The sequence below is a fragment of the Scatophagus argus genome, chromosome 15 (genome assembly GCF_020382885.2).
Source record: "Scatophagus argus isolate fScaArg1 chromosome 15, fScaArg1.pri, whole genome shotgun sequence".
Lineage (NCBI taxonomy): Eukaryota > Metazoa > Chordata > Actinopteri > Scatophagidae > Scatophagus > Scatophagus argus.
The window spans coordinates 18,205,106-18,217,697 of record NC_058507.1 but is presented as its reverse complement, the minus strand read 5'-3'; the positions used below and the strand labels follow the sequence as shown (position 1 = coordinate 18,217,697).

The 12,592-nt window shown below is 40.0% G+C and overlaps 1 protein-coding gene across 1 annotated transcript in view; it reads left to right on the top strand.

Moving 5' to 3' along the window:
* alk (ALK receptor tyrosine kinase) overlaps window positions 1-12,592 on the top strand; it is a 364,681-nt gene that overhangs the window by 297,667 nt on the left and 54,422 nt on the right. Inside the window, exon 6 of the mRNA XM_046413454.1 lies at window positions 11,356-11,487. Within this exon, the coding sequence (XP_046269410.1) occupies window positions 11,356-11,487 (132 nt within the window). The remainder of the gene's footprint in view (window positions 1-11,355; window positions 11,488-12,592) is intronic.

Below are 12,592 nucleotides of genomic sequence, written 5' to 3'. Positions count from 1 at the left end.
CTGATTAATTGTATCTAATTTTGTCCCACTGGATTAGTAGTTTTCACCAGATAGAAATCTGTGGAAAATGAAATGTTCTCAGTGGTAGAGTTGCATAATGGTTTCCTGCAGACTTTCTTTTTTTTTTCAAATCAGTGATAGAAAAACTTGACTAGTCTACATTGACCCTATGTGTGAGTGTGTGGTTTTCTGCGTTAGTGTGCGTCAGCCCTGAGATTGATTGGTGTCCAGTCCAGGGTGTACCCCGCCTCTCGCCCATAGTCAACTGGGATAGGCTCCAGTCCCCCTGTGACCTTGATGGATAAATGCTATAGAAAATGAATGAATGAAAAAACATGCCAATGATTAATTTAATTTCCCACCTCCTGTGGTGCATTATTACTTGCCTTCGGATGTACAATCTTAACAGTCAAAAGTCATAATATTCCTCATGCAACTGACAACAACTCCAATCTAAAGAATTTACATAAATGTAGTCTTAATCCGCTTTCCTTGTGATCTTTTGAATCTGAACTGAAAATTTAGCAATGTCCATTTGCTTCCTGTTAGTTGTTTTCTTGAGCAGAAAGGGGCGATTACTCAAGCCAGTGAAGTGCGAGGAGATATAGTCAATACAGGATAAATAAATGGAGCAGTGTCTGACTTCTTTCTCCATACCCTTCTACTTTAATTAACTCATCAGTCACAGGGCCAACAAGCAATCCAATTTGTTGCCCCTGAAGTGACTTGTGTGGTTATATGCCTATCTCTGGAGCTCATCCTCTTGACAGGAAGTTAGAATCCTGCCTTCTGCTGGTATTTCTGATGGTTGTGGCACATCTGTGCAGAGAATGTAATTATTCAAGCGCAGCAAACTTGTCAATGACACTCTTAACCTCCTACAGTTTCTCATCCTGGAAGTAAACAGAGGCGACTGTGCTGACTGACGAGCTCATTACCCGATTGTGTCAATAGCAGATTTGACTTTGCCTTTGTCATAGCACTAAAGCAAGGCAGAAGGTCACAACTACCCACACACTCATAACAATGTTTGTCCATTGAAGAGCATATCCGTATTTGTGCTCATGTGTCACCCTGCAAACTGTCACAATTCATTTTTTCCTGTTGGACATGTATCCGAGACAAGGCAGTGGTGAACCCCATGGGAATCTGAACCAGTGACCTTCCCTTCCCTGGCCCATTTCCCTAACCATTACAACTTGCTGCTGCAGGCCCTTAATGGAGCGTTACGGCGAGTCTATACTCTGCGATTAGGTACACTGCACCGTGAGGGTGTCCCTAGGCCCATCAATCACACCCGAACCTGTGGAAGCAATAAGGGAAATGGGTCTGGAGAAAGTTGGTGGAGTGGGCAGCATGTAAGACATGTGGATGGATGGGTTATGGGGCTTTGTAGACAAAAAAAAAAAAAAAAAAACTATTTGGTATCACAGCATAGGACTGAGACTCACCTTTAAATGCGCATAACATCTCCGGCATAAGCCTTTAATTGAGTTTTCACTTTCTCTGTGACTGCGTGAATAAAATAAAGTCATCTCTGGGGGTTTTGTTATTGGGTAACAAGAACAGGCTGATGTATTCAACAAAAATAAAACCCCCACACTGTCACAGCACTGCGAGAGTGTGTTTATGAGATCAAAAGAATGTCAAAATTGCAGAAAATTTATAAGGGTTGAGAGATGTCATACAGTGACGCAGAGGCCCATAAGGATGAGTGACAGACTATAATGCATTTAATTTTTTCCCATCAGTTGTGTAAAGACTCATCAGCTCTGCTTGTGCTCATCAATCCATTGATGCACACGTGTGCAGACTGAATAATGTCAAGCAGGTGTACAAAAATTTGCAAGTACAGCAAGTGTGATTTTCCTCTAACACACAAAAACTCTTCTGATGTTTGTACAGGATTTACCTCAGTCCTTTTAATCATATTCTCAGAGCTTTCATGTTTAAAATGCACCAGGCAGCTCGGCAGCTTTCAATCCACAGCTCCAAATGGTAGTGAAATAATTTTTCTATCTACTTTTTTTAAAAAAAAAAAAAAAAGATTTATATACATATCTTTTTATATTTCCTATAATTGATATGAACTTGGAATGAACTTACACGTGTTTAATGCTATGGGATATTTTATTTTTAATTCAAAACAAAACTAAAATGATGTTTTCCAAAAGTAGTTTAGCTAACTAAACCTAACAAAGTACTTCTGGTACCTAAACCTGACCAAAACCCAAATGGAAAGTGAAGATACAGCTTATCACAGGATTCAGACAGTCAATTCCACAGTCTCCTGTGTAGGGCCTACTCACCCACAGTACCATGCTGCCTAGAAAAAGGGCTTTCTGACAGAAAGCTTTATGAGCCTTCAGGGTTTTCTGATAGAACTTCTCCATCTGCCATCTGATTTGCTAGTGGGGCTCCCACTGTCACATCACACCTAGTCATAGGCAAGAGTTAACTAATTAAAACCAATCTTACAAAAAGAAAAAAAAATGAACACTTGAACATACAACAGAGTGATAAGACCTGGCAAAAAATGACAGAAACCATCTTTATCAAATTTATTTGATTTGTACTTAGTTTTTAGATTGGTCCCCTCTGTTAACATGGAAGGAGTGGGGTTTAGGATCTGTACTGGAGCCAGAACATCCGGCGATAGAGATGTTTTGGTTTCATATTGGGCATATGGGGCATATCGGCAAGCTCTCGTGTTGTCCATCTTCATATGCAATTATCTGTACTCACAGTTTGTGTTTGTTAAATTGTTCTGTCTAATCATAAAGCATGAAACATGTGCCTGCAGTTCAGCTGACATGTTCAATCCCGTATTACGAATTATATTCAGTATAAACTATGCAATGAGTTTCACAGCTGACCACACATGGTTGCAGAGTTGATAATGAGCTGTGATATTATTTAGAAAACATATCTCCTGAACTGAAATGTGCGAAAGTTACTGCAAACACAGCCTGCAGTCAGTATGCGCTGAGACATGGCTGTGTCCACATTGTTATTCTAAGCATGTGCGTCATTAGATCGAAAGACCTGCTTGATTAAGTTCTTGGTCTGATTATAAGGTACATTTTCCTCCTGGGCTGGCAGCATCATCTAACAAATCATAGGTATTGTCATAAAGGTACTTCAGCTGGTGATGATTTTGTTTTCCTGTCAAATGACATAGATGACAAAATACTGGTTTTATAGATAAGAGAAAACAGGTTGGCATATGTTGTATACTGTCTATTGTTTTGGTTACATTATTGATTCATTACATTGTAAAGATATTGACTAAGAGAGACCTAAATAGAGAGCTCTGTTCCTCCTCTGCCTTTGTATCTGCCCACCTTTAGATGACTATGTTACTTGCTGACACTGCTCACATGTGCATTCACCATTTGCACCTCAGATATCATTTCTACCAAAGCAATGAATGTCCACCCTCACCAACTCCACTGTACTTTTAATATATTATTATTATTATTATAGTTGTTGTTGTTGTTTAAAGTCTGCATTTCTTGTGTGAAGTGTACGTAGCTTTTGCATAACACGGCCTGTTTTCATTCAGTCTTTGTTTTATTTACTTCAATGTGGAGTTTCCAAATTAAGAATCAATTTTAGAACACAAGAAACTCAATGCATTTCAGTGAACCAACAGTTTCGTAAGTACATTAAGATAATCGCATTAAAGGGAGAGGCTCAACATTTTATCTACATGCCAGATTTACTTGGAGGTAATCTGATTGATAATCTCTCTTTTTGATTTGTGTTCTGTGGCTCTTACGATTGCATACCTTAATTTTTGGGTTCCTTGAAAACTTGCTGAAGGTCACACATTCATCACCCAAACTGAATGTCCAATGACAAAATAAAGCAGCAGCGAATAAAAATAAACTCATCTCATCAATTAAGAGAAGATACACTCTGCCAAGACAAGGCCCTATCTGCAGTACTAAGCCTCATCACATTCTACCTCTAATCTCTTGCCTTAGGTCTTTCCGCAAGCAGCGTCCCCTCAACACAGAACGAGTTTCTGTTGGAGGCACCTTTCCAAGGCAATCTACGCAGGCAGTTTCGTTTTAAGATATTGAGCAAGTGTTAAATGGCCCAGGGCACCAAATAGAGTGTTCCCAGCGTACATATGCCAAATGGAACAGATGTCTAAATCAACCCTGACCTGGCAGGGAGAAGGAAATTTGTGGATGTTATGGACTTAAATATTACTGAAGAAAAGTCAGTCATTAAGATTTAGCAATCCTAAATCTCATTTCACTCAGCAGAGGGAACATTTGTGGAATGCTGGCATAAAGTACTTTATTCTGGTCAGGGAGTTACTTCCATCCATTTAATTTCAAATGACTTGTCTTGTACATTTTAATTGCTATGTCGTCGCAGTGTGGTTTCAATGCATATGAATTTTTATCTGTTGTAACAGACATAGATATGTATTTAATGGACTCTGGTGGGAGCTCTAAAGACCTTTCAAGATTAGATCTACAATGAGCCCAAACTTCAACGTGAACAGAATTGAAAGTAGCCTGTGACGTATCCCAAAGCCTTCCTGGAGGAAATGTTGAGTCAGTGATGTTGACAAACCTGTTATTCTTGTCATTTTTTTGGTCATGGAGCACTAAAACTCATATTTGCGCCCCTGTAAAGAAACCTAAAAAAAAAAAAAAAAAAAAGAAAACTGTGGAACATCAAGGACAAATCTACACTGGAGAATCAAAGCCTTCCATTATCATTTTGATGGTTTTAAACAAAAGAAAAGCTGTAATCTTACCATGATCACTGTGTCTTTGGGACAGATGCTTTGATGTCAACGCGCTCTATTTGTTGTAACAATGCTTACTTAGTCTCATAGACAAACAGATGTGGTCACACAGGAAGCCTCAAAGGTGAGAAAAGTCAGCATGTGATGCTTCAGGATTCACCAGTAAGACACAAAGAAATGGTAATGTCTTTTGTATATTTCAAAAGTTACCACACAAAGTGCACTGAAAAGTAGCTTGAAGGACCATTCCCACCAAAATTAATCTTGGTCTTACTTCCCTGAAACGTAAGTATACTATAGCATCACAAAATGTTTTATGGATCCAGACTACTGGCCGGCAGAGTAAAAAATACCCTGTTTAAGCAGTGCTAAAATGTATCAGATGTACCATTATAATTGTGTGGTAGTTGTTCGGTTATAGTTATCTAAAAGCCTTGATAGTCACATGGCTCTATGGATGGTAATGTAGTCCACCATTTTGGTCCAAAGTGAAATATCTCAGGGACTGCTGGATGAATTGCTATGATATTTAGACTTTGGTGCTCCTGTGTCTTTTCCTGTAGTGCCACCATGACTTTCATAATTGTGGTTTTGAGTGAAATTATTAGGAATAATTACTACTGAATAAATTGCCATGATATTTGGTACAGACATTCATGCCCTGCTGAGGAGCATCACCTGATTTTTCCATATACTTCCACTATTAGGTCAAAACTTTCTTTGGTTCATGACTAAACCTGTCAAATGACAAAGTCCCAATAGTGTATGGCATGCTGTGTGTTCACTGCTAATTACACCCATAAGATGCTTAACGGCATGTTAACATTGACATTGTCAGCATATTAGCATTTATCTCAAAGCTCCACTGTGCCAAAGTACACGCTCACAAATGATGCCACCTGCAAGCTTCATGTGTTTTCTGCAAGGAAGTCTCTTACAAATGTCTGGTCAGAATAGATGAGTGTAATTACAAAACTGGAGATTATTGCCCTTGTTGAATTAAGTCGATTGTACTTTACAGTACTTGGCTGAGCGCTTATGTTGAGACCTGGCTTTAATGTCAGTGAACCTATCATGTGGAAATTATATCTTGTTTTGAATGGGCCCATAGCTCCACTATAGGCCTACTGTACTGCATAAGCTTCAGCAGTATATCTTTGTGCCAGAATAACTTCTGTCCATGCTCTCAACACTGATAGGACGTGAACTGACTGAACCTTCAATATTAGAGATGTGTATCACACCCAGTATACCTATAGCTACCTACATTTTCAAACATACATTGGAAAAGATTCATGGATCAGGGTTTATATTGCACATGAGTAAAACAGTTTGATTATTCAGATTATTTTTCATTCATTTGCAATGTAACAATGAGTACATCACACACACTTAAACAATACAGCCACTTAATTCATCCAAAAAATGCACAGTACATCTCTGGAAGAGAGAATGGACATCAAAGGTATTATTTTCATTCTCTGTCTCTACCAGACTGCTCTTGTGTTTGCCGCTGTCTCCAGCAGCAAGCATGACAGATAAGGATAGTGATTGGGCAGAGCTCTGACCAATCGAGCGTGGCTGTGTGCAGTTAATTGAATTCATGAGCGAATACTTCTTGTCCTGTCGACTGTCCAGTGGGAAACTCAGCTGCATCCATCTTCAGCATCCCAGCCGCTGTAAATCTCCATGATCTTCCTTCGATGTGCGGTGGCCAGATAGCAGTGTCATTTCCTGCATGGGCCTCTTGAGATTTTCCTGCACCTGACAGTCCTCTGTTAGAGCACGTGTGATAAAAGAATACATAGTAATGAATAAGCAGGAAAGGATAAATGAGTTCTAACTATTGTTGAATGCTGTGCCAGGCTCAATCAAGCCTGTCAGGCTCTTTTTTGTGCGTGGTTTTCAGTTATTTCCATTCTGTATGCGACAGCACACAAGGATTTCAAGCCAGACAATCCTTCAGACAGCTTGTTTTTTGTTGTTTCGGAGCACACAGTGGGATTTCAGTATATGACTGACATGCTTGCTCATCTGCAGAAAAACAAAAGTCATATTAATTGCAGTATGAGTCTACCTTCTCCATGATTCCTGACTGTGTTTTTGCAGCTCGACTTCAACATTGTCTGTCTGTATTCAAACTTACAAGCAATGCCCACCCAACCAAAGGTTTTATCCAGATGGAAAGACAAACTGCTTTGCATGACCTCATGATATCTCACAGTGTGACACATCTCTCATGTCAGTGGAATCTCAAAAACGAGATGTACATGACGCAGTTATGCAAAGATGTTCTGTGTTGAACTGATTTCAGCCGGTGTAGTGAGTGAAAAAGGGAACTACTCCAAACACAGTTAATTCCTCTTCTTCATAGACCAAAACCATGACACCACGGTTTGAGCCAGTAGGAAAATGTAATTTTGCTTCAGTGACCAGAAAACGCACCCTACGCTGCTGGTTTTCTATACCTCTAACCCTCCTTCCCTGATCTTCAAACATGGGCTGCTTCATTCACGAGATTTGTCAGATTTTATGGTATCCTTTTCACAATCCTGACGGCGCTCAAGGTGGGACAAAACACCTTGTCTCTTTTTTATCATAGATTTTGACTGAAATTTCATTCCTGTTTTGCTCAGTTGTTTTGCTGTTGATCTTGTAGTTAAAGCATTTCCTGCTTTTCATCCTGTAAGCAGATGGCATGAATGCAAATTGAAAACCAGGGCAACTTAAATGGTAATATGAACAAAGAGTAGATAAAGATGCGAAAGCAAAAGTTTGTTGTTGTTTTTTTCTTTAAAACATGTTGACATTAAAGGATTTAAGAAGAATGTATGTAACTTAAAAATGGCTCGTGCATATGAAATCATAAGATAATTAGGTTAAAATGAATAAACTGCTGCACAATACCACCATTTAATATATATTGGGACATCTGGACCATAGCAGTTCAGACATAATTAGGAAATTATGTAAATGTTACCAGGTCCAAGGTATCCAGATTGCCCAAGAAAAAAACAAAACAAAAAATAACCTCTTTTTCAAACAGAACTCCAGCATGTTGTGTAGCAGGAATTGTGCACACTATAATAAGTGGCAATCCTGTCAGGGTGCAGAATAAAACCTGTGCACAGAACAATCTATATTCAGTACATCCTCTAATGGGAGCAGCCATTAACAAGTGAAACCTTCAACACCTTTTACAGTATATATTGATAGCGTTTACATGTTCCAATTGACTTTTCTCTGGTTACTTGGTAATCATTTAGCAATTATCCACTGAACATTGTTAACAATCAGTTCTGGTAAATTAGACATTATAAATTATGACTGGTGGCTCTGGCTCCCTTCACCCCTTCCTGACAGCTAGACAAAAGCAACAAGATTAATGCTTTCTGTGTCTCATTGTCTCTCATGTTTCATCAGCTTTGCAAGAGAAGATCATTGTGTAGTGTTGACCTGCAGCTCTTGCTCTAAAACTCTCTAGACCTTGAAAAATAAATACAGTGACAATATTTTGCAATGAAATTCATTTGTAATGAAACCTTGCTAAGCTGGAAGGCAGTAGCCTGTATGAGATACTACTACTATTTTGTGCAGCTTTTTTATCAGAAAAATCATGCACAGTAATAAAAACAACATAGAGCTCTCTGGACTGACACTGGAGTCTGTCAGTTAAGAGATCATGTTTGTCAATTTGTGAAAGCTTCATGTCCTTGTGACTGCAACACAGCATCTTTGTTGATCTCTGAATAGTTTTTGCTTTGTTGCTGCATGAAAGGCTCCTTTCAGTGTCTTGTCTGTTGGGTTTGTTTTCTTTCCTTACACATTTGAGCATTTGTCATATACACCTGACACAATATTCGTTTTCAGGTTGTCAGCACTGTGTCAGCTACAATAGCTGGGTGTCTGTCAAGACAAAATGTTATAGGAGGAAAATGACCCCACCTTTCTTTGTCAGGGTTTCCGATTCTGTAATATTATCAGCAATACACAGACACACTAATTGTTAACCGATTAGCCTTATCCAACGAGTACCTTGATTCACATGTTTTTGTATCTGTGTGGTCATTTGTTAGCAGCTGTGTGCCCTCTAGAGCCCCTCACCTCTCATACATCATTCCCCTCACAAAGCCAAACCAAGCCTCTGAGCACACGGATAACAAAACTCACTTACTCCCAGAGGCAATTCATCCCCCGCTGACCCACTTGTTTTCACCATCTGACAAGTGTGATTTAAGAACTGCGGTAGGCCAGGAGTGCAGCGGCCATGTCTGGCTGCATTTACCTGCCCCAGGAGCTTAAAGTTCAGCGACATAGCCGCTTTGATACTTTTTACTGCACTGTCATTAAACTAAGATAAATCGATGGATTTACATACCTTGCCCAAAGGTTTCAGTGTACTCTAGATAACTTTTTCTTTCTTGATAAATCGCTCTGCTTGCGGTGTCAACATTATGCAGAGAGGAAGCCACTGAGCACAATGAATGCATAATGCATGTGTTGAGCATGACTCAATACACATAGCAAAACCACATCTATAACCGCACAGTTGGTCAAAAATAAACAAGCCTCCGCTTCACCTCATTCGAATAAAAATGGTATATCTGCCTTCTTCTCTGCTCTTCTGTGAATGTCACATCTGTGAGACTTTAAGTTTAAAGTGTGTGAGCATATGCGCTGTTCACAGTTTGTAATAGGGTGCTGAAAGGAGCATTCAGCATTGATGAAAAAAGGGTCATTTACTGAGGCTCGTACTTCTTAAAAGAATTAGAGCTGGATTATTCACTGATATGTCAATGTGGCTCTCGGCAGTCATTAAGGTCGTGCCACAATAGTGGACTGTGGGAGGCCCCTAACTAATGTGTATTTGTCCAATGGAGAATGCCACCCCCTCTTCCTAATCCATTGAGTTGACTGTGCCAGTTTCCCAATGGGCCTTAAGGATCCTAATCCACAGTGACAAAAAGGAGCAAAGTGTGCTGCAAATCAGCCATAACTGTGAAATTTCTGTCCTCGCACAGCAAATTCTGTGCTACTATGATGTTAGAGTGTCAGTAAAGACTGTGGTGACTTCACTGAAACCCAGAACTTTCTACATTGCATAGTTTTTGGGCAGGTAATTTGTTTGAGTTTTTAAGTTTTACCCGTTTTATCCAACTCAAATTACATCTAGTTCTCCCACAGTTATTTGCCTAAATTGTTTGTATGCTGGCCAATATTAAATATCTCCATCAAACCTGCTAGAGCATGCAGCAACACAACCAGTCATTAAATGCTTTAATTTATAGCTTGACTGACAACAGCTGTCTGACGCCAACATTGGTTTGTATTCTTTTGATTGTTTTATGGAGAGAGTTTAGCCTGGTAAGCTAAGTGCTTTATTTGGCATTCTCATTGTTTTGTTTTTTTCCTCCCAACACATTACATTATAAATGTTTTTCTGTTGATTTATGCTGTGATTTATCTTGTCTCAGCACGCCTTTGAGTCTGCCACCCAAGAGTCTGAGCTTGAGAACTCTGAATATGTCTGTATACCCTCATGTCACATAAAAATCATGGCAAGCTGAACAAACAAAGAGTACATTCATTACAAACATCAGGTTAAAATTAGTGTAGCATTACTGTCTTCCCTGTCAGCTCGACTTGCAGCATTTGCGCTGCCTCTCCCTGTCACGGCCTCCTGCGTTATCAGACTTCCGACTCCAAGTTCGCCTGAGTGGGGAACAAATCTACATAATACAGATCAAGGGCAAACTACAGTAAGCTGAGCCAGTCACTCATGATAAGAATCACTTCTCTTTTTTTTTTTATTTCCTTATGAGAGAGGGAGTGAAATGAGATTCCCATCAGTGGACAGTTTTTTCCCCCACTTTATTGTTTTGTTCTGTGTGCTGTGATCAGCCTCTGACGATTAAGGTGGAGGTTAGCAGTCAGTTTCCACGATGTGGAGATATCACTTCTCTGATTTGCATAGATATGCAAATGTCCCAGGTTTACAGCTGAGTTGTTGAGACCGCTGATATCAGTTGGTGCCTCTGTGTGTGTCTGTGTGCCCCCTCCCCTTGTGCTATCTGATACAGTATGTAGGCCTGTCTGGTGGATATGTACTGTATTCAAAGCTGGATGCTTATACAGCCTGGGCCAAGTTATTTATGATGTTACAGATAGTCTGTGGATGTCATACGGCCTTTGCAGTCAGAGGTTATATTAGCCTTTGTCACTGAATGATGAACTTTTATGTAGCTGCTGCATATTTTCTACTGCTTGTAAGTTATGTTTTCCCTGAGCAAAAGATTTGTGTTTTGTGCCTAAAATATAAATCTAACAAAGATACTCAATAATTTGGAACATAATCGGGACCTATTTTCCTCAGCTCCGAAAGTAGGTTTAGTTGTTCTTATTGTTTCATTTTCTGATTTTGCTGCCAACAAGCAAATCATGTTCAAAACTCTGATCTGCAATGTGAAAATACTTTGGATTGAAAGAGGATCTCTAACGATGACTTTGTGAGAAAACTTTAACGTTAAATTTCCATCATCTTTCTCCTTTTCCTCCCCCTGTTCTTCCCTTACTTGTCTGTCTAGAGTCTTCACCCGGTCCTAACATCACACTGGAGGGCCAGTACCAATGTCACCAGGGACCTGGGATCCCACTGGACAAACTGTGCGACTTCAGTACAGACTGTCCACTCGGCGATGACGAAGGCGACCTATGTCGTGAGTACACCGTGATACAGGAGCACAGCTGGGCTAAGAGTTTGTTAGAGGAGAGCTCACGTGTCAGCTGACCTTCCTGCACCTTCGAGTTGGTCAGCCGTAGAGTCGCCTTGAATGAAGCTGTTGCATCCTGCCCAACAGAGCAATAACTGAGCATCTGCATGAGCTTTCCTGAAAGAGAGCCAAGGGGAAAGACAGAAAAAAAAGGCAGCGTATCTATGCTTGGCTAGCATTTCTCACCCTTGACATATTCCACAGTTGTTATTTCTATCTCTTTGCACATTTGTTTTCTGCCTTTCCCGAGGCCTAGGAGGAGCACTGGCCAAGTATGCTGACATTTTATTCACAAGTGAAGTCCCCAAGGCACTGTTGTTTGTGTGTGCGTGCGTGTGTGTGTGTGTGTGTCTGTGTGGAGTGGGGGGGGGGGATGAGTAGCGCAAATCTATTTTTAGTCCCACCTGCATGCATGCTGTTTTGCATTGTTTTCACAATCTACAGACACACAGTTCAAAAGTCTTACCCCAGAAAGTTTTTTTTTCATGTTTTTGTTTGATTTCAGAGTTTTCCACCCATATTAATCTGACCAGAATTAATTTGCTCCTACCCACATTGCAGGTCAGCCTCTCATGTTGTGCTTATTAAAATGATGGTTGCTCCCTTGTGCTTATAGGTTTGCTAACTATGGGAGCTGGGAGATAAGAGGGTAAAGAGAGGGTGAAAATCGCAGCCGAACGCAGTCTCTCCTTCTACTGCAGGGGGACTTCTCAGTGCTAATTGGCCTGAGTGACTAACCCAAGGGAATGATCTCCGTTTGAATGTAATATGTGGGTGTCTGTGTGTGTGTGTGTGTCTGTGTGTATAATGTTTTGATTGTAGAAGTCAGAATGAAATTTGAACATAGATAATAATGAGTAAAACATAAAGCCAACTTGTACACAACATTATACCACAACATTATACAACATATTCCTGACTTATGTGTTGTGAAGACCGGAATAGGACAATGGTGATGGTATACTTAACATCAATAGCAAAGCAGAGCAGGGGTAACTTGTGTAATGCTTGACGCAAACTGATGGGGCTTACAGAGACAGGCTTATTGCTG